This window comes from Chanodichthys erythropterus, chromosome 8, assembly GCF_024489055.1.
Source record: "Chanodichthys erythropterus isolate Z2021 chromosome 8, ASM2448905v1, whole genome shotgun sequence".
NCBI lineage: Eukaryota > Metazoa > Chordata > Actinopteri > Cypriniformes > Xenocyprididae > Chanodichthys > Chanodichthys erythropterus.
This window is the reverse complement of record NC_090228.1, coordinates 32,290,897-32,313,745: the sequence shown is the minus strand read 5'-3', so window position 1 is coordinate 32,313,745 and position 22,849 is coordinate 32,290,897. Positions and strand designations below refer to the sequence as shown.

Sequence of the window (22,849 nt, the reverse complement as noted above, 5' to 3'; positions counted from 1 at the left end):
AAACGGTTCACATTACCACTAGATCCCACATAGAACCAGAGTCTGTGCTGATGAGTAAATGGATATAACATTACCCACTGAAATCCCCCAACAAGTCATTTATAAATGTTTATTCCCTTTAAAGCAAATAAATTACTCTTCTTTAAAACACTGCTTTAATATTGTTGCACGTTTATGCTTTTCAGCACTGACCACCTAACAACTTCATGATACATCAAATTATATACTGATCATTTAATAATGGTTTGTTCATGATTAACCATTGTTTATTAAGATGCTAAAACAATTGACATATCAAGTAATTAATCATATATCAACTGATAACTTATCAACCATCTACTAATGATCTGTTTGATCTATTTCATGATTTACTATTTAAGATAACTTGCATCACTTTTGTAAATCATTGGCATACAGCTTAATATAATAACAATAATAGTGGTAATGAATGCATTGTGTACTGCAAGGTGCACAAAATGGAACAATTCAAAACTGTCCATCATATCAACAGGTTTGTATCCACATATCCACAGCACCCATTTTCTTACTTGTGTCCAGCACACATTGTGGTTTTATTTTCTCATCCCCAATGTGGTCTATCTTTCCATAGGCTGATATCTCTGCTGAGTGGAATGTTTTCAGCATGTGGGCATTGCGCTCGTCATGCCACTCCACTGCCAGCATTTCCATGCAACTTTTTTGTGAAAGTCTTTGTTGGAGGTCATCTAGCGTAGTCTCAACCTTCTTTTTGACTGCCTTCTTGAAAGTTGTTTCAATGTTGTCCTGTGATTGTCCTTTTGTGTCCTCTGTGACCCACTGCATGTATACCACCTGGGTGGAGCCTTCATTCTCTCTGAGTAAGGTGAACTCCTTCTCTTTGCAGTTTCCTTGGATTCTCTACCAAGTATTTTTTGTGCAGGTTCTTCAGGGTGTCTACATGACACCCTCTTTTGCATCCTGACCTTGGCTTATGTTATGGTCTGTTTTTTCCCCTTTGTCACACGTCGTCTTTGGTGTAAAAGGCTCTTAAATCGTTTTTGAATGCCTCTTCTATGCGGACACATTTCTTTCTTGAGAAAGAGTATGGATTCCCTCCTACTGACTTCCATCGCCTTCGGGTGAAGCCAAGGGTACTTAGGGCATATTTCTGTACAATGTTCTCTGTCACCAGGTTACTGATCAGTCTTTGTTCCTGACTATTACCTGCTTGTTGAATGTGTTGATGTTGGTCTCCAATCAATGCCTCATGGTACAGGGCTATCCTTGCACTTGGAGTGTTTCTTGGCCTTGCATTTCTCGCTTTTATTGCTGGAGACCTTGATCTCATCAGCACACATCATTTGGAACCTTTTTTTATATTGCTCTTTTTAATCTTTTTTCAGCTGCTAAGGCCTCTTGTAGCTCTTTCACTTTGTCCTGGAGCTTCTTCTTCTCTTTCTTGGAACACTTTCGCCCCTCTCTCTTTTGCCTTCAATATACATCACACATACTGTCACACAACCATTTAATAGTCAATAAAAGGTTACACTACTCTATTCAGTTACTACGTAGTTCTATGGAAACATAACTTCATATTATATAAAGTACATTTTACTATGATACAGCAAATGTAATCAGTAGACATTTAACTGAAAGGGTTTGTTCACCCAAAAAAGAAAGTTCTGTCATTAAGCACTCACCCTCATGTCATCCCAAACCTTTGTCTGTCTTCGGAACACAAATTAAGATATTTTTGATGAAATGTGATTCACACATAGGTAGCAAGAATTTGTTGAATTAAGTCATTATTTTTGTTTTGTTTTTGTGCACATTTTCTCGTTGCTTCATAATAGGGTTGAACCACTGTAGTCACGTCGCCAGTTTTAACATTGTCTTTAGTACCTTTCTGGACCTCAAAAGGTGCAATGACGTTGCTGCCTATGTGTGGATTAGATACCCTCAGATTTGATCTAAAATATCTTAATTTGTCTTCCGAAGATGAACGAAGGTCTTATGGGTGTGGAGGGATTTTTGGGTGAACTAACCCTTTAACCCTGAAAATAATAATAGCATGATAAATGCTGTAAATAAAATGACAACTACATACATGACTAATGATTTGAACTGAACAAAATGAAGCACAACACAGATGTATGGATGTAGTAACACACAGGTTTGATATCATTAGATCCTTCACTTAAACAGGAATTGGTCAATGATGCTAACAGAGAAGAGAGAGGAAATATGAGACAGAAGAAGATGGAGACACAATGATACTCACAGTGAGTATCATTGTGTCTCCATCTTCTTCTGTCTCATATTTCCTCTCTCTTCTCTGTTAGCATCATTGACTGTTTTTCTGGGTTTCTCTTGCTCTTCACCTTGTCTCCATAACTTCTCCTTAAACCTTCTCTGACTTTTCTTTTTATTTAGCAGGGTATATTACATAAACTTTAAGAGAGCTCATTGTTTGCTTAACCATACGACTCTAGCGCTCGATCAGAAGTTCAGCTCTAGTATTAATGTAATGTAGAGACTCTATAACATCTCATTGTTACTGTTACCATTACCTGTAGTCTCTGTGTTCATGGACTTTTATTTTAAATTCCTTTTGTCTTGTTTTCACAATTCCTGTTTTAGTTCCTGTGTTTCCATTGTTGTCTTGCTCATTTCCATAGCAACCCTCATTTGTAACCATGACAACTCATCACCATCAGTCTCTTTGTTATCTAGTGTATTTAAACCCTCAGTCATCTTATGTTCATTGTCTTGTGTTAACGTTTTGTGCTAGTGTTTATTAAATAAAAGTGTTCATCGACTTTCTGCGTCGAGCCTCTTATCTTGGATCATCTAGTCAAGCTGGTATGTGACAGTCACTGATTCATCATGAGCTCAAAGCATTGTGGGTAGAATCTCTCTACAGTCTGTTCTCTTCAACACAGTTTCACTGATGATCGAGAATAAACCCCAAACCCAGGATAGAGTGGTTGAGTGAATGTGGTCTGGACTGTGTGGATGAGGATCATTGTGTCTCCAGAGACACTGTAGAAGGACAGAGTTCCTGCACTGTGATCCACATACACTCCTATTCTACTGCTGATGATGGACTTTACAGGGAGAAGAGTCTTTATGTTATTATGAATGAATGAGTAACTGTAGGAAGAGCAGTACAAACTCCAGGACTGATCATTAGATCCAAACCAACACTCTTTATCCGATCCCTTCCTCCTGATGCTCTTATATGACACTGAGATATCCACAAATCCACTCCACTCAATCTCCCAGTAACAGCGTCCACACACACTCTCTCTACACAACACCTGCTGATAACAATCAAATCTGTCTGGATGATCAGGATACGACTGATCTGTGTCAGTGTCAGCAATCACTCTGTTCCCCTCAGACAGTCGGAGGAGTTTATGTGCTGTGTTTGGATCCAGAGTGAGCTGATGGGAATCTGATGGAGATAAAACACATCAGTGGTGTCAGTATTACAGAAACTCTGTCTTAAGTTCAGATCTAACAAGTTAAAGTCGGCATGAAATCAAAATGGACCCTGTTTACTTTGATAATGCATATTACTAGTCTTGTGGTAAACAATTAATCCATGCAAGTTATTACAAAGAAAAAAATTGTTTGTCATGGTAATCTTAAATCAAAATCTGAAAAGTTACTTCTGGTCTGAAATGACATTCCTTCCAAGATGATGTCAGTTTGACGGCTTGGGTTGAAAATGCGTAAACCACTCCCCTCCAACCGTTAGTCTGCTTTGAGCGAGAGACGGAGAGGTGGAGCGCTAAAGTAAAACCCTGCCCTCTATTCAATATTCTGTTTCACTTGGAAATACGTCACAACTTCCGGTTCACGGGGACTTTCATTTAGGATTTTTCACAAATTCATATTACAGAAGCAAATCATAACTTGATTTAAGATCTTACAAATTCTCATCTGTAGTTTGGAGACTGAGTTTGGTACTCTGAGTACGGAAATCTCAGGTCTGTTACCAAGCAATCAACGATAAAAATGCACTTAAGAAATTGCATTCTTTTGTCCTAAATGAAGTTATGACTGAAATTGCCAAGGTTACCAAACAGATAAGATTATAAAGATAAGTAGCCTTGTTTATAAAATGTTGTGCAGTAACTGTCCTAAATTTGATCTTATGATCATTTCAGAGATGTGCGTACATGTGATTCATAGAATGAACGTACACACAGAAAATGAGCATACGCCTCTCAGATGTGAGATCTATAAATCGCAAATGATCTTCAACTTGTAAGCAGCTCAATAGTTTCAGTTCTCCGCATTGTAAACGACACCTAATTAACATTTACATCACCAATCATCTTCCAAATCCTTTAATTTAAAATGGCTAGAATAGCTTAGATTTCCAAAAACCTGTAGTAATCTGACAAGGAAAAGTGCTCATGTTTGTTCAGACCCTGACGTCTGATGTGGCTAGGGTGACCACTGTCAAACAAACCAAATGTGGGACGATTACTAAGTTTGTGTGGGACAATGTGGGACATGTTACCAACACTAAAACACAACCTGAAGCTGTTATATAATGTCTATCTACCTTATTAACAACATTTGTATTTTGCCTTTCTGCTGATAAAAATACTTTGTTCTTTAGTCCCTTCCAGAAAACACCATTACATCACAATATAACATAACATGTCTTTATTTTACATGTAATTTAAATTAAACATAACTGACCCTAAAGGCAGCAGGCATCATGCAGATAACTATTTTTAATAAGGTGACCAGATTTCTGAAATGGAAACTGGGGAAATTTCATATTCGAGAGGTCAAAATATCACCAAAATCTCATTTGTTATTATCTATTTAAAAAACTGGGACAATACATTTTTGAATGTTTTTGTTTTTAATTGTTGTGGGTTCCTTATAGGCTATTATTACATTAATAATTATGATTTAGTTTTATTATTAGGATTTTATATTTTTTTATATATATTTTACAGCATTTAACAAGTATTTTTTAACATTATTGAATTTAATATTTTAATTTTCACAAGCTGTTTTTAGCTGTATACAGTAATTACAACTGTTTTAACTTTTAACTATTTTGAACTATTATTCTGCATTTTAGACTCATTTTAAGCACAAAGTACATGTATTATTTTATTTTATTTTATTTTATATTTATTGATATCTGAGTGTACCTTCACCACGTGTGTACACTCACGTCTGTGTGGAAATTGCTGCGTTGTGACGGAACTTATGTGGACGTTTAAAATTGTGCAAAACAATCTCGCATCCTGTTGAGGCCCTGTTATAAAACATACAAACAGTATGAATATAGTTAGTATGTTACTAACCTTGAAACTGATAACGATGTTTTTTTTGATATTTGATGATAATGGCGCTTTGCTCTGTTCCGGATCCAGATTACGTTCCTCATGAAGTAGCGGCGCGCGCGCGACCAAGTGTAGCTATCAGCCCCCTCTTGGAGAACATGATTACTACACAATTTCTCCAGCAGGCTGCTGTATGCTCGTCGGTCTTTTTGCAATGTATATGCGGGTTGGTTTGAACGAGCTGTAAAATGGGGACATTTCAGGGGACAGAACACCAAAAACAGGTCTGGTCACCCTATTTTTGAAACAGTTCTTGAAACAGTCCAACTCCGCTCCACATTTGGATTGACAGCCGTCACAACCTACTAGTGACCGTGTTTACTCCTTTTTGTTTTCACCCACTGGATTGGATTTAAAAAACGGCTGTTGGGATGTTACTTCTGTCGAAGCGCTGGTAGGTGAAAAACTACGCAGCAAAAAAAAAAAAAAAAAATGTAATGCTTTCTTAAAAAGTCAAAATAACGCATGCACGTTTTCTTTATATTATAATTAAAAACCAACAGACTGCTGAAAATGCTGGACAATTTCTCAATATGCGACGTGCGGGACAAGGAGTCAAAATGCTGTGCGGTACAACGCAAAGTGGGACGGGTGGTCACCCTAGATGTAGCACTAAGAACTTTTCCGCGTCAGATCGTTTTTATAAATATGAGTGTTGCCGTGGATTTATGCGTACACACTCCAAGATCAAATCTGTGCATATGCACACTTTATAAAAGAGGCCCAAGATCTTTCTGTAATACAGAATCAGGAATTATGAATCTGTCTAATCTTTTAATGCAGTGGTTCCCAAAACTGTCCTGGAGGACCCCCAGAATTGCACATTTTGGATATATTTCTCATCTTACACACCTGATTCAACTCATCAGCTCATTAGTAGAGACTGCAAGACCTGAAGTAGGAGTGTCAGATAAGGGCGACATACAAAATGTGCAGTGCTGGGGGTCAGGACTTCAGGACAGGTTTGGGAACCACTGTTTTAATGTATAACTGTTTAATGTATAACTATTCATGTTCAATATATCAGCAGTGTCTCAGTACAGTTTACCAGATCTGTGTGTTTGAGTGAGAGAGAAAGAGAGTGAGTCTGTGCGTCGACGTACATTTGCGTACTCCTGCTGTAATCCTGATCTCTCCTCCATGATCCACACTACAAAACACACACAGTGTCAAGGTTAATCAGTAAACACACACACTTGGAGCTGGATCCGCAGCTGGATCTCAACCACACGTTTTCCAAAACCTGCCCCATTCTACTTCTGATTGGCTAGTAATGTTAGTTTGGTTGAGAGTGAAAGCTGTGTTCCTCTTATACCATTGCTAGGTGAACTCTTGAACTTGAACGTGATATCAACAATTTTTTTTGTAAATGTAAATTTTTATTTATTTATTTTTTTGTTTTCACAGCCAAACACCACACGCCAGAGATCTGGCACATTGTTTTATTGATTGTTTATCACCCATTCATCCTAAAGAATGCTGCCGTGGATTAACAACTTGTGACACTGCAAACTGCACACTTCATTAACTAAAACAACCTTTAATCATAAGAAAATGCCATCAGATAAAAAAAAAAAAAAGACTTTACTTGCTCATTGAGTCTGGTTTTCATCCTCCATGCTGAAATCTCTATGAAATCTCATAAAAGACCCAATCATGGAACAATGCATTTTGATTGGTGGATTAAAAGCTCACCGCGATTGGCTAAACAGAACATCCTCCAAAAAAAGTTATTTATAAAGCTTAACATGCCAGGAAGGTCTCAAAAATACCACACACAAATTCAAAGCAGTCCATGCAAGTGTGATGATTTGCAAATGCAGATTCAATGATCCATAAATACATGTAACATCATTCATAAATGTGCAATGGAAATTAATTCAAGAACCCGAGATATATATGTGTGTGTGTGTGTGTGTGTGTGTAAACAACTTTATTTAGGTAAGATGCATTTGTGTGAGCATTTGGGTAAATATTTTTTGCTTTTACTTGTGTACTTAAGAATTGTGTTTTGAATTTATAAATTGTTTTTTGTAAATGTGACTTGTGCTGTGCATTTATGAATTTTGTTTTGTAAATGTTATTTTTGAGACTGATCTGGCTCGATACGAAGCATCAAAGCACTGTGAATGAACTTCCTTGTTTGAATAAGATATCAAATTCTTACCTTGGTGAGTTACATTTCAAATATAGTAATGCTACAGCATATAGAGCTCAATACATTTTACATTACTGTAATGGTTTTTTTAACCCGTTAAGCCCTGGAAGTATTTTCAGAGTTGTTGTTTTTTTCTGAGAGACATAAGTAAAGACTCATAACTCCAAAACTATAGCAAGGAAGTAGCAATTTATGTAGCAAGCAGAGTCTGAAGGTTGGTATCACTTGAAAGAAAACTTTGGTGATAGCATAAAGTAATCAAAAGTTACAGCATTTGTAACCAAGGTATCCTTTTGTTTAGCCCTTGTTTAGCCATTGACAATAGGCATTTTTAAAATCGTTCCTCCGTGAGGAATATCTTGTGATTAAAATATGATGTCGTAATATAAAAAATGTGAAGTGTTTGTCATGTTCTGACAATAAAGAGAAGTTTAGAACCACAATGAACAGTCTGGTTTCTGCAACTTTCACTTAGGAGCAAAAATCTGCCTTTAAATTTGAATAAAATGAAAATGTGACATTTATTTTTGATAATTATCGATATTGACTGATGTGCTGTTGGTTATGTCTGTTTCTTTTCTGCCTCCTACTGGACTTTTAAGGTACTACACTATATTTTACCATTTACTTTCGGTTTCTCTCAGTGAACGCAGTCAAGAAGAACGTGCACACAGTTCCTATTGGCTATTGATTCCATTGTTTAGGCCTTTGAAATATATGTCTGTAAGTCCTAAATTTTATACTAAATAGTGCTTTTAAGTGTTGTGCAGATTAAAGTAAAGTGTATATTGAGATTATTGCTATATTTTTGTTATAAACAGACATGATTCATGTTATTGGTAATGTGCCTTGCATACCAGCATGCTAATTTCTCTTCTGTATGTACATAATCTCATTCTCAATCTCATATCAGCCCTATGTGTGTGTCTGTACTGTATGTACTGTTATTCTGAAATCATGTCTTTTGAAGTGATATGGAACTGTAATGTAGTCAAGACCTGCCTGGAACTTCTTTAGCTGTGCGTTCACTGGAAATAATTGCACACTGTAGAATGTTTGTCATCCAATCAGAATGAAGCATTTAACAGCATGTAGTATAACTACAGTCAAACCTCTGTAAATTCTCAATAAAAAAGTTTGTAAATTTATGAAAGAAATAAAGTATATCTGGTTTGTAATAAGGCTTTAATGCTGTTTTTAAAGATGTTTTTTTGTTTTTGGAGAACTACATACTTGAGTTTATCCAGTCTGTAGTCCAAATGGTTGAGTTTATCAGTGAGAAGCTTGACTCCTGAATCTCCTGGGTGATTGTAGCTCAGATCCAGCTCTCTCAGGTATGAAGGGTTTGAACTCAGAGCTGAAGACACATAATCACAGCCTTCCTCTGTCACCATACAGCCAGACAATCTACAAAGACATACAGCAACAGTCCACATGACATTGGGTTGGCAATCAGACATGATTATTACAGCCTGATCTGTGGAGTTTTTATTTGCAGATGTTATTTTCTGTAGATTCAGTCACAAAAGATACAAAAGTGTCTGTGGTAGTGTACTAGAGTAAATATATTCATTTACATTTTTACAAATAGTTAAGTTCAGAAACATTTATACTTATTTGCATTATAAAAATTATTTGAACATTTATACCTAGTTCAGCTTTTTATTAGGTATTTTTTATTTAATTGTTTAAAAGAAAAAAATGGAAAAAGTAACCAGCAGTAATTTCAAGTGATTACTTATTTCTTTAAATTTCATTATTTGGAATTGAAAATATATCAGTTACATTTAGACAAGAAACATTTTTTTCAGTTTAACAAAGTTAAAAAATTGAACACAATTAACGCAGCATCCGTTTTTTTCTGTCATCCTTTGCCTAGCGTTACAATATATGATCACATTCTTATTCATGCAAATGCTTTTAAACCATTAAAGCATGCCAAAAGAGAAAAAGAGAATGCGCTGTCTGATTGTCCTGTCACGCGATGCACAGAAAGACTCACACCAGAATCAAGTTCCCTTTCAAGGGAACTCGCGCTGTGTCAAGCGCTTTGGGAACGCCTCTGCGTGATTGCATCGTGAAGCACATGTAAAATCTGTCCAATAGCGCATAGGCGTGTGACGTCATGACCAGGAAACTATAAAGCCCACCTGACCCAAACAGAGTTAGCTTCTATGTCTTCAGTAAGCGCTATATGTGAAACTGCCTGTCTTATTTACTGTTGTTTGTCTACCAAGTCATTCAAGCACACACATTTAAGACATTATGGCGACTGAGCAAGTGCAGCAATTTAGGCCGTGTGAACCTCCTTGTCCTCGCTACATCACGGCGGGAGATGCACACGAGCTTTGTGTTGTTTGCCTGGGAGTGGAGCATGCACAGTCAGCTCTTGAGGGAGCTGGCTGTGTACACTGCGAGCAAATGTCAATGAAGATGCTCCGCTCCTGCCGGGTGCTTTTCGAGGAAAGTGGTTCGGTTCGCGCTCCCCACGGCTCGGGTCCCGCTGCTGCCGAGGCACAGCGAAGGCTTGCGTCATGGGGCTCGCAAATGGATCTCGCTGAGGGGTTAGAGACGGGCCCCGCACTTTCTCTGCTTTTACCTGCGGGACCCAGCCCTTCATTTCAGGAGGCAGAAGCATGGTCTGCAGTTTCTTCTGCCCCTGGTGAAGCGCCGATGCTGCAGCGCTCCAGTTCCGAGGAACTGGACGTTGTTAGTATCGATCAAAGTGAAAGTGATGAGTCGCCACCACACACACAAGCATATGAGGAGTTAGTGGAGGTTGTTACAAGAGCGGTGGCCAGATTGAACTGAGGCAGAGAAACAAATTAGAACCAAATTAGCTAGTGGTCAGTTATAGTGATTAGAATATCTGGCATCTGTCAAATTATCTCAGATGTAATAAGTGAGGTATGAAGAACAGACCCGTAGAGTACTTGCTAAATATGTTTTGCCAAATCAGAGCCCTCAATGGCCACTTCGCTTATTGTTAGATCTGTCTGTGATTACAGCATAGTTAATTATTTTAAAACCATTCACCTCATTATCTCCAGCTGACAGTTTGGACTCTTCAGTCCATCAGAAAGAAGCTTCACTCCAGAATCCTGCAGGTCATTGTTACTCAGGTCCAGCTCTCTCAGGACAGAGTTTGAGGATTGTAGAGCTGAAGACAAACTCTCACAACAATGAGCAGTGAGATTACATGTCTGAAATCTGAAGAAGAAAAACAATGTAGTTGTATACAGAATAAATCTTAGCAGTGGGATTTTTTAATTAATTAACTTCTTGCAAAAAAAACAAAACAATACAAAACAAAAAAAAAGGATTTAAACTTGAACCTCAGTATCTCCAGTGGACAGTTTGGATTCTTCAGTACATGAGAAAGAAGCTTCACTCCAGAATTCTGCAGGTCATTGTTACTCAGGTCCAGCTCTCTCAGGACAGTGTTTGAGGATTGCAGAGCTGAAGACAAACTCTCACAACACTGAGCAGTGAGATTACATGTTTGAAATCTGAAGAAGAAAAAACAATGTAATTGCATACAGAATAAATCTTGGTGTTATTTTTAAAAATTAGCTTTTTGGGGGAGAAAAAAGTATTTGAACACAAACCTTAGTATCTCCAGCAAACAGTTTGGACTCTTCAGTCCATCAGAAAGAAGCTTCACTCCAGAATCCTGCAAGTCATTGTTACTCAGGTCCAGCTCTCTCAAGACAGAGTTTGAGGATTGTAGAGCTGAAGACAAACTCTCACAACATTGAGAAGTGAGATTACATGTTGGAAATCTGAAGAAGAAAAAATAATGTAACTGCATACAGAATAAATCTTAGTGTGATTTTTAATAATTATCTTATTGCAAAAAAGTCAAGCATTTCAACTTAAACCTCAGTATCTCCAACAGACAGTTTGGACTCTTCAGTCCATCAGAAAGAAGCTTCACTCCTGAATCCTGCAGGTCATTGTTACTCAGGTCCAGCTCTCTCAGGACAGATTTTGAGGATTTTAATACTGAAGAAAAACTTTCACAGGACTGAGCAGTGAGATTACAGCACTGTAGCCTGTGTAAACAACACAAACAGCAACAATAAATTTGATAGCATTTATAATCTAGAGCTTTAAAAAAAAAACCTTTGACTGTGGTGATGTAAGCAAAGGTAAAACAATTTCCTCTTCATAAAATATCAAACCAGTATTTATATGATCACACATATTTCATTTATTAATTTTTCTGAACGGTCTAGGCTAGCAAGTCACCTATGTAAAATGAAGGCCCAATTACAAAAGACTAACAATGTATATAAATGAATGCAAAGATCCTCACAGTGCTCTTCTAGTGTTTTTGATCACTGGCAGCAGTCTCATCAGTGCTTCCTCAGATCTTCTGTATTTCTGCAGTTCAAACTTCTCTTGAGTCTCTTCTGACATGAGGAGCACAAACACCAGACCAGACCACTGAGCAGAGGAGAGATTATGTGCTGAAAGATTTCCTGAGCTAAGGTTCTTCTGTATTTCTTTCACAAAGTCATCTCTTAGCTCGCTCAGACAATAGAAGAGATTGATGGTTCTTTCCACTGATTTCTCTGTCTCTATTGTCTGTTTAATATAGTCAACAGTGTCTTTAACATTCTCTGTTTTCAGTTTCAGTTTTGGCAGCAGTTCCTTCAGGTCACTCTGATTAGAATCCAGTGAGAGACCCAGAAGGAACCGGAGGAAAAGGTCCAGGTGTCCGTTCTCACTTTGTAAAGCCTTGTTGATTGCAGCCTTATGAAGTCTAAACAGTGGCTTTTTGGACAGATTGCATTTCAGTTTTTCTATCCAGGATTCAAGAAATGGGTTTGTTTTCTTGTCTTTGCTAATTAAAAACACATAAAGAGCAGCAAGGAATTCCTGTACGCTGAGATGTATGAAGCTGTAAATGTTTCTTTTTGAAACCTTCTCCTCCTGAAACATTCGAGTGCATAACCCAGAGTACACAGATCCTTCGCTGACATCTAGTCCACATTCCTCAAGATCTTCTTTGTAGAAAATCAGGTTTCCTTTCTCCAGCTGATGAAAGGCCAGTTTCCCAAGCTTCAGAATAATCTCATCAAAGCACCTTGCATTGGCTTTAGGTTCAGGGTCATCACAGTATTTTTCTTCCATCTGTTGCTGCTGAGAAATTAAGAAGCTTGTGTACAACTCTGTGAGAGTTGTGGGAGTTTTGTCATTGCTTTCTCGAGCAAGTAGAGGCTGAAGAACAGTAAGAGAGATCCAGCAGAAGACAGGGATATGGCACATGATGTACAGACTCCTGAATTTCCTGATGTGACGGATAATGTTTTCAGAAACCTCAGGACTGTTTTTGATGAAGTATTGCTCTTTCTGTTCATTGTTGAATCCACGCACCTCAGTCACCTGATCAATGTAGTCACGGGGTATCAGACTGGCTGCTGCTGGTCTAGATGTGATCCAGATGAGAGCAGAGGGAACCAGATGTCTTTTGATAAGGTTTATTATTATCTTACTCACTGTTGTTTTTTCATTTACACTTGTAAATATGTCATCTCCTTTAAAGCTCAAAGGAAACCGACATTCATCCAGCCCATCAAAGATGAACATAACTTTACCATCACCTTCAGGAAGAGAGAGAAGTTCTTCAGAACTACTAAAGAAGTATTTGTTAAGCAGTCCCATGAGACTGTACTCTTCTTCAATCAAATTCAATCTACGGAATGGAAGTGAAAATATGAAGACTATATCCTGATTTTCTCTTCCCTCAGCCCAGTCAAAGATGAATTTATTGACAGAGACAGTTTTTCCCACTCCTGCAATCCCCATTGTCAGCACTTTTCTGTTTCGTCGACCTGTGTCACACTGGACTTTAAACATGTCATTACACTTGATTGGCTTCTCCTTGGCAGTCAGTGGGTTGTGATTTGATTCAATCTGCATCACCTCATGGTCGTTCACTCTTCCTCCAGTCTCATTCTCCACCACATATAAATCAGTGTAGATATCGTTCAGGTATTTCCGATGACCCGTCTGTGAATTACCAACCAATATCTGCTCGTAGTCCTGTTTTAATTTGTTCTTCAGTCTGCGGCTGGTCTTTGTGTAATCTTGAACAGTAGCTTGACTCTCGTCTGCAGTTGAACCTTAAAGAAAGAGGGAAAAAGACAGCAAAGACTAAGTGATTGTGTTTTTCAAAAATCCATGCATCTACTATTCAAATTAATCACACTCTTACCGCAATAGTGTTTACATGCACATTTTACACTGATTATGCTGAGGTTGATAACATATGGTGATGGAACTGCCTTGATTAATGCAATTGGTTTACATTTTATTATATTGAATTATCACTATAGGACTCAGATCAACTTAAGGCCATGTTGACCAAATTTATTAAAAGCTTTTGATTAAACATTGACATCTAACACACCAAACAAAACATGAGACTGTATAAGGGTTAGGTTGGGGTTATTTCAATGACCCTTCAAATGTACCTTGCAGAAGTTTTAATTCAGGATTTAAGGCCCTTGTAAACCATTTACCCATTGTAAAATCATGACACTCTGTTCTATTAAATATTGTACTGTCCTCCCTTCATGTATAATCTATAAGCAAGTTAAACTCCATCCATTACAGAGTCAAAAAATTTAGGTTGAAATTCCAGCATTTATTATATCTTGATCTCACAACTCTAATACGGATCAGAGTGAAACTAAAATAAAAGAAATAAAAACATAGCTTCAAATAACACAAATGATAATATAAAGATTACAGAAATGCTGTTGATATTATGCACATTTGCATGTTAAAGTAGATTTTTTATATATCTTCATGAATATTTATCATTGGCTTTGAATACCTTAAAATAAGACGCTTAGATTACAACATTTTTTTCTAATTACCTAAAAGTTGATGTCAAAAACATCCTTCTGTGTTACCCAAAGCAAGTAGATAAAGAAAACATACAGCTATTGCTCTTTTAAACTTCCAATAGCAAGGACTGATGAGGATTATTAGGGATGGCAGAAGTGAAACTGACGTTTCGACGCAGTGTCGAGATCCCAAAGCATAGATGTTTGGTCTGAGTCATTCAGAGCCTTGGCAGTGGCTACACTGTTGGACCCAAGGTTCAAAAATATGGTTTTTGGAAATCCTGCCAAAGCCCAGAAGGCTGAAAATCACATCACACTCAAGTGTGCTTGGCTGATGCGTTCAAACACAGCAACTCCTGGTGAGCAGTTTTAGTCTTCATCTAACGTTATGGAGTTATGTCATCTGAATAATTATGTGACTTATACTTCATATATGCTGTCAGTTTATGCTTTGTAACTAATTGTTGTTTTTATTTTCATTCAGGGCCACAGTCAACATCAGGCCTATCATCATCATTCAACAACAACAAGACCGGCAGAAACCCAGGACAGTTTATGGGAATGTTTTGATAATCGTATCTGTGAAACCCAGACGATACACAGTGCTCCAGCAGTAGAAGTGAAAAAGTACCTCAAATATGCATTTTTTTGCCCAGAACTCATGATCCACTAACTTACTGGAAAGAGAGAGCAGTAATCTTTCCTCATTTGTATGTCCTTGCTAAAAAATATCTGTGCATGCCAGCAACAAGTGTCCCTTGTGAGAGGATTTTTTCGAAGGCTGGAGAAATTATCTGTTAAAAAGAAGAAGGCTAAGTCCTTCCACAGCAGAGCAATTCATATTTTTGGATAAAAATCTTGATATGTAACAAATGTGAGACATTGTGGCTTGATTTCTCTTATTAATCTTCATTTTTCATGACCAAAAATAACCTAGTTATTCAATGTGAGAAAGGTTACATAACCAACATCATGTAGTTGTCAGACAGATGTTAAAAAGTCACCACATTAACAAAAACTCACAATTTATTTTTTATTTTTTAAATGGCTTGTTGTCAAGGTTGTTTCAGATAACAAGCAATTGACCACTAGGTGTCACCGTGGAGACAGGTGTCGGTTCGTTTCGAAGCCTTGACACAATACGGCACAATTGTTTCAACTGTTTAAGTGTTTCACGAAGCCTTGCTTTGCCCATCACTAAGGATTATTCAAGAAGGCATACTGACTGAGCAACATATACAAGGTCATGTGTCTAGCTGCTCACTTACTGCTATCTACTACCTGCAGCTTCCCAAAAGGACCACTAGATGGCAGCCACAGAACAAAATTAACCCAGGGTACAGAACAAATATACTTGTCTAAGATCTGCTGCTATTCTTCTTGGCCCTGTAATTGTTGCTTGCTTGTTATATTTTCTCTTGTTTTCATGTACAGGCAATGATTGTTATTTACCACATATCTCTTTTGAATGAGCTCCAACAGTGGCATATCTTTATACTGCTTTCAGACTGACCCGTGAGTGAAAGATTAAGTCAAACCATCACATTGGTAAACAGTCACTGTGAATTAAAAGTTACCTTGCTTGTGATTTTTCTCTAACTGCTCAGCCAGATTATTCTGGTTCATCTTCCTCAGGATCTCTATCGTGATCTTCACAGCTTTTTCTGGTCCAAAACAGTCCATCAATTTATCTACTGTGTCTAATATGCCTGCATTCTCCATTTCCGAATTTGATATGTACTTATGATCTTTCTTTAAGTGCCACTGAAACTCTTTCAGATCATCTTTCACCAGATTCTCCAGTGAATTCTTGAGCAGATCTTCAACAGATGCCATCACCCTTCACAACTTCACAGCTGCAGGACAAAAAGAAAAAGATCTGAAGTAGTTACACTCTTAACATGTGGACCTAAGCACTCAAATGTTATTTGGATTATGAAATGAAGCTGTGATCGGATCGAGCTCTCAGTTACCTCATCCAAGCTCATCTGTTAAAAATGTTCTTTAATGCTCATTTTTGCATGGCATAAAACATGCTAGCAATAAGTACCTTAGCAACCACCCAGAATACCCTAGCGAAGTGCATAGCGACACCCTAGTAACACACTAGTGTACCCTAGCAACCACATAGAAACCATCCATGTATCTATCTATTTTTCTGATAGACTGTATTGCCTTCACAAACTTCAATCATTTAGGGTTACTGTAGAAACATACCGGCATTAAAAAAAATGACGACTTGACATGGAGGGGGACCTGCGGTGTATGATGAATTTCTATTAATAGGTCATCCTAAATTTTACACACTGCACCTTTAAGAGACAGACAGAACTGCCATTATGGCGGTCATCGCAGTCTGTGAGCAGGACATGAGAAATGGGCAGTATTTTAATTAAATGTATTTAAGCTTTCCAAATCTTTGGATGGTGTTAGATTGTGCCAAAATGTTAGATCGGATGAATCTCAAGGTCAGAAATATCAAATATTGATTCGACCCCGGACGCCAAATCCCTGCCAGAAGATATGCCTTCTTTTGAGAGTTTGAGAAAGCCAGAGAAGACTGGAAGTATAATATTAAATGATGATAGTAAAAAAACTGTTTATTTGAATAATCTTAGTTGTGTTCATTTCAATGCTCATCTAGATGTTACACTTTGTCTGACCAGTACAATTCCAACAAGTATTATTATATCAAGGGAAAACAATGGAAAATTACTGCTTCACAACATCATCCTGTGACGTTAAAAATCTTGAAATAGAGACATTCTCTTATCTCCTACTCATGAAGACAAACATCCTTTCAATCCATACAACCATAGGATGAAACAACTATAGCAAGCATTGCAAGAGCAAGGAATTAAGTAAAATAAGTAATATAAATTATTAAAAAAAAAAACTAAATTCAACATGAATAATAATAAAATGATTAAATGATAAAATGACAACTACATAAAAGACTAATGAGTATAAATTATTATGAAGTCAAATATGAAAGGAAAGAACATAAACCACCAATGTATGGTTACTTTCTTAAAGTTTATTTCTTTACTTTCAGTTCACACTTAAGACTCTGGCTCAACAGGCATGACATGAACAGGCATAATAGCTGAGGGCTTTTGAGTGGTAGGTACTGGGAAATTGCAGGGCCTCTCCCATGTGATTATGTTGTACTATGTACGTCTTCAAAGCTTAATTTTCAGCACCATTAGAAATTATTCTAATATGCTTATTTGTTGCTCAAGAAACATTTCTGTTGTACTGAACAGCACATTCTAGGGCCCAGTTTATGGCCGGGCCCCTCTCTGTCCGGAACAGCGGACAAACGTTTGCTACATTTTGATTGGATCTTGGTGGCCTAACACAAACAAACTGTCCAACGCCATCAGAAAAAGATGGAAGGACAACATCCAGACCTCTCTTAGAGGGTAAGAAGAAGACCTCTTGTACCAAGCCTGAGAAGGACAAGGCTTCTCATTGGTCCACAGTCAGTTACTGCCCTTCACCCATCTAGTCATTACTTCCTAAAGTTGGCCAGAGACTGCCATAAAAATTCCTTGGGACCGTAGCAGAAATGGGTGAAACAAAGAGAGATCACAAAGGTCCATCCAAATCCATTCAAAACTATGTTTGAAAACCTTAGAACTGATGCAAACTACACATCCATTTCACACTTATTCACAGAATAAGTATGAAAGTATTCTCAGTGACAGTCGTTTGTAGTGCAACATCTGATACAAATACAGCTGTTAATGTACAATTGAATGACAGTTCAATCTTTTTCCATCATGTTTAGTCTCTATTTGTTTAGAATATTGCCAAAGGTATTCTGGTGGTGGTTTGGAAAGTGAGAAATTCATTGGTAAACTTTAAAGACACTGTAAAGACTTCCAACTTTGTGCTTCATGCAAATGAGTTCCACAGGGGAGAGAAGGGTGGGCCACACTGTGTGTGTCCCCTCTGATGCCAGCAGCCAATCACAGCACTCGAATGGAGAAGCGCCAAAATGCAATCTCCTCCTCATCGGAAAGGGATAAAGGTACCCTTTCTACCGACACTCCTTGTTCTGAGTCTGCCCTTCAAACAGGGAAAGACATAACAGATATTGTTCTGAGTCTCCCATCGGGTGAGATAACAGATATTGTTCTGAGTCCCGGCTTGCGAAGCTGAGACACAACAGATACACGGTTCTGGGTCTTAACTCTGTAAGGAGTGAGACATTAACAGATATACCGTTCTGAGCCTCTGGTCCATCCAGAGAGACAACAGAGATGACCACGTTCTAAGCCTCCAGCTTTTGAGGAAAGAGACATTAACCAACACTACGTTCAAAATTTCCGTCCAGCGAGACAGTGACGACATCTGCAACAAGGTTAAGCTCAGGAGAGCAAACCTTCCCTTCAAGGCACCTTCGTCTGCGTGTTCCAGATTGTTAAGGACCTTCTGCACCCACGCCAGGGCCTCGTCTGCGTGTTCCAGATTTTAGGACCCTTTGGTGCTCTAGGAGATCAGCATCCCACAGAGCTTCGTGTTCAAGACTGTTGAAACAGATTCTGGCTCCTCTCCCCACTGCATTGTCACCCGGCACAACCAGTGGAAGACGTCACCATCATCGGACTCGACCAAGTGGAACGTAAATATCACTTAACCAAACCTCTTTCCAGAGACCTTGGCATTGTTGTATTTTATCAGTATATAATTTCCTAATTTCCATTAGATGTAATATAGCTGATGTTAGTCAATAACAAATAATCTCTCGTTTATTTGTTTGTTGCATAATAAGGTTCTCCACCTTATTATTTTCAGAGAAACAGTTTATCTTTCCCTAAGATAACGTAACTCTTCCATAGCCACACTCAACTTAATCACTTGTATTCTATGTATCTTATGCACTTTATTCCTTTATCATTCATGGTATTCATTTAGTAGTTGTGTTAGTTATTCTTGTTTATCTTTTTGTTAATAAAATTTATTTTATTACACTTGTACTTCCTTGTGCTGATAATACAGAAAAGGCTCTACAAGTTAGCAATTTCATCTTTCAATCTTTCAAATAAATCAGCTGACCACTTTACATTAATTCTAAATGAATGAAAGCCCCTGTAGGGAGTGAAAGACCCTGACTCGTGCCCTGAACTAGGGAAAGGAGAGGGAAGTGGTCATCTGATGTACTCATAACCACACCTTAAGAGACATGTGTTCAAAAATCACAACGTCAGCGGTGACTTTAGTACCAACCCCTATTTTACTTTGCGTCCTTGGATGGACAAAGTAAAAATCACAACACTGTTGAAAATAGTTGTGCTGTTTTATATTTTTGTGGAAACCATACCATTCAAACATTTGAGGTAAGATTACAAAAAGAGAGAAATTAATACTTTTATTAATCAAGGATACATTAAATCTATCAAAAGTGACAGTGCAAATAAATGGTCTTCATTTAACTTTCTATTCATCAAAGAATCCAGAAACATTAAATGTATGAAAAAATGGCCCATGATTTACTCACCCTCAAGAATACCAAATATGCTTGCAAAAAATGCTATGTTGTGTGAACTGCAACTCAGGATGATGTTGCATCCTGTGTGTAATTTAGATAAGATGAAATGTGAAGAATGTTGTGAAAGTTGAAGTTCATGAACTGATTGTAACCAACCTGAAAGTTTAACAAGAAGGCACATGAGGATGAAGAGAGCATGTTGCAACCTCAAGCGGAGGTGAGCCAGACAAAGACTTTGGTGAAGAAGAGGAAGAGTGCTAGAAGAAGACAACAGAAGAAGGACATCCGGCTTAGTAAGCAAGAGATACAGAGACGAATACGCCAAACAACTGATGAGTATTATGAAGCTGAAATTCCCAGATGCTGCCTGCATTAAGCGTAGAAGAACATCTGATACCCTAACGAGAGGCGCTTAACAGCATCTCCAATATTGCTGGATAAAGCAAGGTTATAGAGCTTTTTAGCTTAAGCCGATTTAGGTTTTGTTTTGTTTTATTTTGCATTAATTGCTTTGTATTGTAACCAATAAAAGAGATATTTCATTGTTACGATTGTCTTCCATGAGAGTTTACTTATAACTACAAACTGAGCCTCAATAAAGAACAACCACAAGGGAGTCTTCTACGTAATTCCTGGAGGGCTTCAACCTGCCAGCTGGTGAGTACTTTATGATTTAGGCTAGATTTGACTAACCCTACCCTACCCTAGAACTCCTTTCAACCCTGACCCACAGTGCTGGGTAGATTACTTGCAAATTGTAGGCAGTTACTGACTACAATTTACATGACAAAAAATCTTCTAGATCAATCTAGATTATCCATTACATATATATAAATGTACTCCATTCTTTATAAGTGTTTTAAATATTGAGTCAGGTTTTCCCAGAATAAATATGAAATATGAATTTGTACATTTTAACATGTTTAAAAGATAAAACTCTTACAGATACAGTAATACAAGGTTAAATGACTCACTGAGTTATAATTCAAATAATAATGTGTTCATCAGGCGCTGATTAGATTTGCAATGAAAAGACTTCTTAAAAATGAAATGATTTGTGTAAATCCAGTGATCAAACGCTGTGGGCCTGGTTTGAAGTTTTCAGTGATTGGTTCATGACTAGTGGCTGAGTGCAATTTCACAAACATGGAAGAACTTCTGAACTTACACAAGCAGTAGTCTTTTTCAGAAAGGAAATTTTTTAAAAATATAACAAACAAACAGAATCAATGAATTACGAATAATTTAGTGCCATTGTGAGAATAATGTTAAAGGTTAATAAATAGATAAAACAAAAAAAAACAAACAAAGTAACGTTTTCAATAAAACTAAAGTTTTTCACTACATTTACATTTACACCGAAAATTGTGTAATGAAAAATCTGATATTGTGACAGCAATAATCTAAATGAGTTGAAATATAAGTTGTGAGGTGAATGTGGCTATTTATGAAGAGAGACAGAGATAAAATCTGAGTTGAGAGACGCGAGGCACCAAAAAGCTGAGTTGTTTAAATCTGCACAGCAAATAATTGCTTTGAGTTTTGTTAGCATTAAAAAAAAAGTTATGAACAATATGTCAGTGCTGTTTGTTAAGTCTAGATCAATGTGAATCGATACACGACACTTTTAAATCTATATATGTCAGTATTTTATGAAGTAGTTTTTACTAACCATGAATAATGACGATGTGAATTGTTCCTCCATTGAACTTGAACTGTCTTGAGCAGAAGTTATTAAGAAACTCCTTTCAATTCTGCATTTTCATAAAGGACTGTGTAGGAGGAGTTTTCTTCAGAACTTGTTTTATCAGAACTTTTTCAGAAAACTAATAGAACCAGTTTTTCACCACCACAACCATTTAACATGCCACCATACTAACCCAGGGGCCCTTACTGTCAAACTCAGACGGAGACAGAGAAGTAAAAGTCAGATGGTAGTTTATTTACAGAGACACAAACACAGATAACAACAGATGGAATTTACCTCAGTATTCAGGCAGGTTATGACTTGTGCAGTGGCTGATTATTGTGCAGTAGGGTGGACTATTTATGTTGTTGTTTTATTATGTTTATAGGCAGCAGTCATCGGTGTGGGGCCGCTGCTTTTGTTTTGTTGTTTGTTTATTTTTGGATTAAAGTTTATGTTGAACGTTCACCAGTTCCCACCTCCTTCCCTTATCAATGAAACTTGTTTGTGCTCTAGTAATACTGTTGTACCATGATGCAGTACTTTTCTCTCTAACCTTTTTAATCTGATGGGTGCAACAGTATCTAATGTATTAGTGAAAGTGGTGCACATACTGCTAGTTCATTTCCTCAAGTTCATTTGAGTGTTTAGGTACAATGAGCAGCTGAGACTTTTACTTTTATTCAGCAACTTATTATTGCTAATAATATTTCATTTTAATTATCTTTACTGTTTTTCCTCCTTGTTTTCTCTGAATGTCCATAATTTAGAATTGTTTGCCTGCAGATCTTACCATTACATTAGTGTGTGAATGGGTGTGCCTATTTTGCACACTCAGTGTTTTAGAGTGTAATCCTTTCCTTGCTGTCTGCACTGGCAGAATTATTATTTCACTTCTTACAATAACATCCGTTTGTATGTTTCTACTCTTGATGTTTTAGAGTGTCACTCTTCATTGCTGTGCATTTTTTTCTGCATTGTGGATGATTTGCAGATTGTACACAAATATTTTCTGTATTTTCCCCCTATTTCATTTTGGACCACAAAGACCACAAGTGTAATTTTTTATTTATTTTTTTTTTCTCCTTGACCACTTAACCTTGAATCATAACCTCATTTGTCTCAGTTCATTGGGTCATGGCCCCCAAAAATGTTGGGTTATATTGTTGTTTACGGAAACCTCAGGGTTTAGTTCTCTTTTTTGTCTGAGATAAGCAGGAGTCATCTACTTCATATACATCCATTCAAGAAAGAACGGCCACTTTTGAATAAAAATGAATTTGACAA

At 37.4% G+C, this 22,849-nt stretch overlaps 1 protein-coding gene across 5 annotated transcripts; it reads right to left on the bottom strand.

Annotated features, from left to right (window-relative positions):
- Window positions 1-121: 121 nt before the first annotated feature.
- LOC137024717 (NACHT, LRR and PYD domains-containing protein 12-like) lies at window positions 122-21,679 on the bottom strand. 5 transcript variants are annotated; one of them, XR_010895740.1, is made up of 11 exons: window positions 21,548-21,615; window positions 15,956-16,234; window positions 11,837-13,649; window positions 11,400-11,573; window positions 11,127-11,300; window positions 10,854-11,027; window positions 10,555-10,728; window positions 8,752-8,925; window positions 6,464-6,510; window positions 2,550-3,436; window positions 122-1,468 (listed from the first exon to the last, which is right to left on the bottom strand). XR_010895740.1 is itself a non-coding variant. In XM_067392559.1 (10 exons), the coding sequence occupies exons 2-10, from the start codon at window positions 16,212-16,214 to the stop codon at window positions 2,913-2,915; spliced, it is 3,513 nt and encodes a 1,170-aa protein (XP_067248660.1). In that variant the 5' UTR covers window positions 16,215-16,234; window positions 21,548-21,615; the 3' UTR covers window positions 2,289-2,912. The 5 variants fall into 5 exon arrangements, 4 of the variants coding, with proteins under 4 accessions (XP_067248660.1, XP_067248662.1, XP_067248661.1 ...); XM_067392559.1 differs by lacking the exon at window positions 122-1,468 and having other exon boundaries at window positions 2,289-3,436; XM_067392561.1 differs by lacking the exons at window positions 122-1,468; window positions 15,956-16,234 and adding an exon at window positions 20,032-20,132 and having other exon boundaries at window positions 2,289-3,436; window positions 21,548-21,587.
- Between the last annotated feature and the right edge of the window lie 1,170 nt (window positions 21,680-22,849).

Bases quoted from the DNA above. Each gene is read 5' to 3' on its own strand.
- LOC137024717 (XM_067392559.1), bottom strand. From the start codon at position 16,214: ATGGCATCTGTTGAAGATCTGCTCAAGAATTCACTGGAGAATCTGGTG. The intron at 6,511-8,751 runs GTATGTAGTTCT...TGTGTTTTGTAG, and splicing joins TACAGACTGGATAAACTCAA to TGTGGATCATGGAGGAGAGA. The intron at 3,437-6,463 runs GTACGTCGACGC...TATCTCCATCAG, and splicing joins TACAGCAGGAGTACGCAAAT to ATTCCCATCAGCTCACTCTG.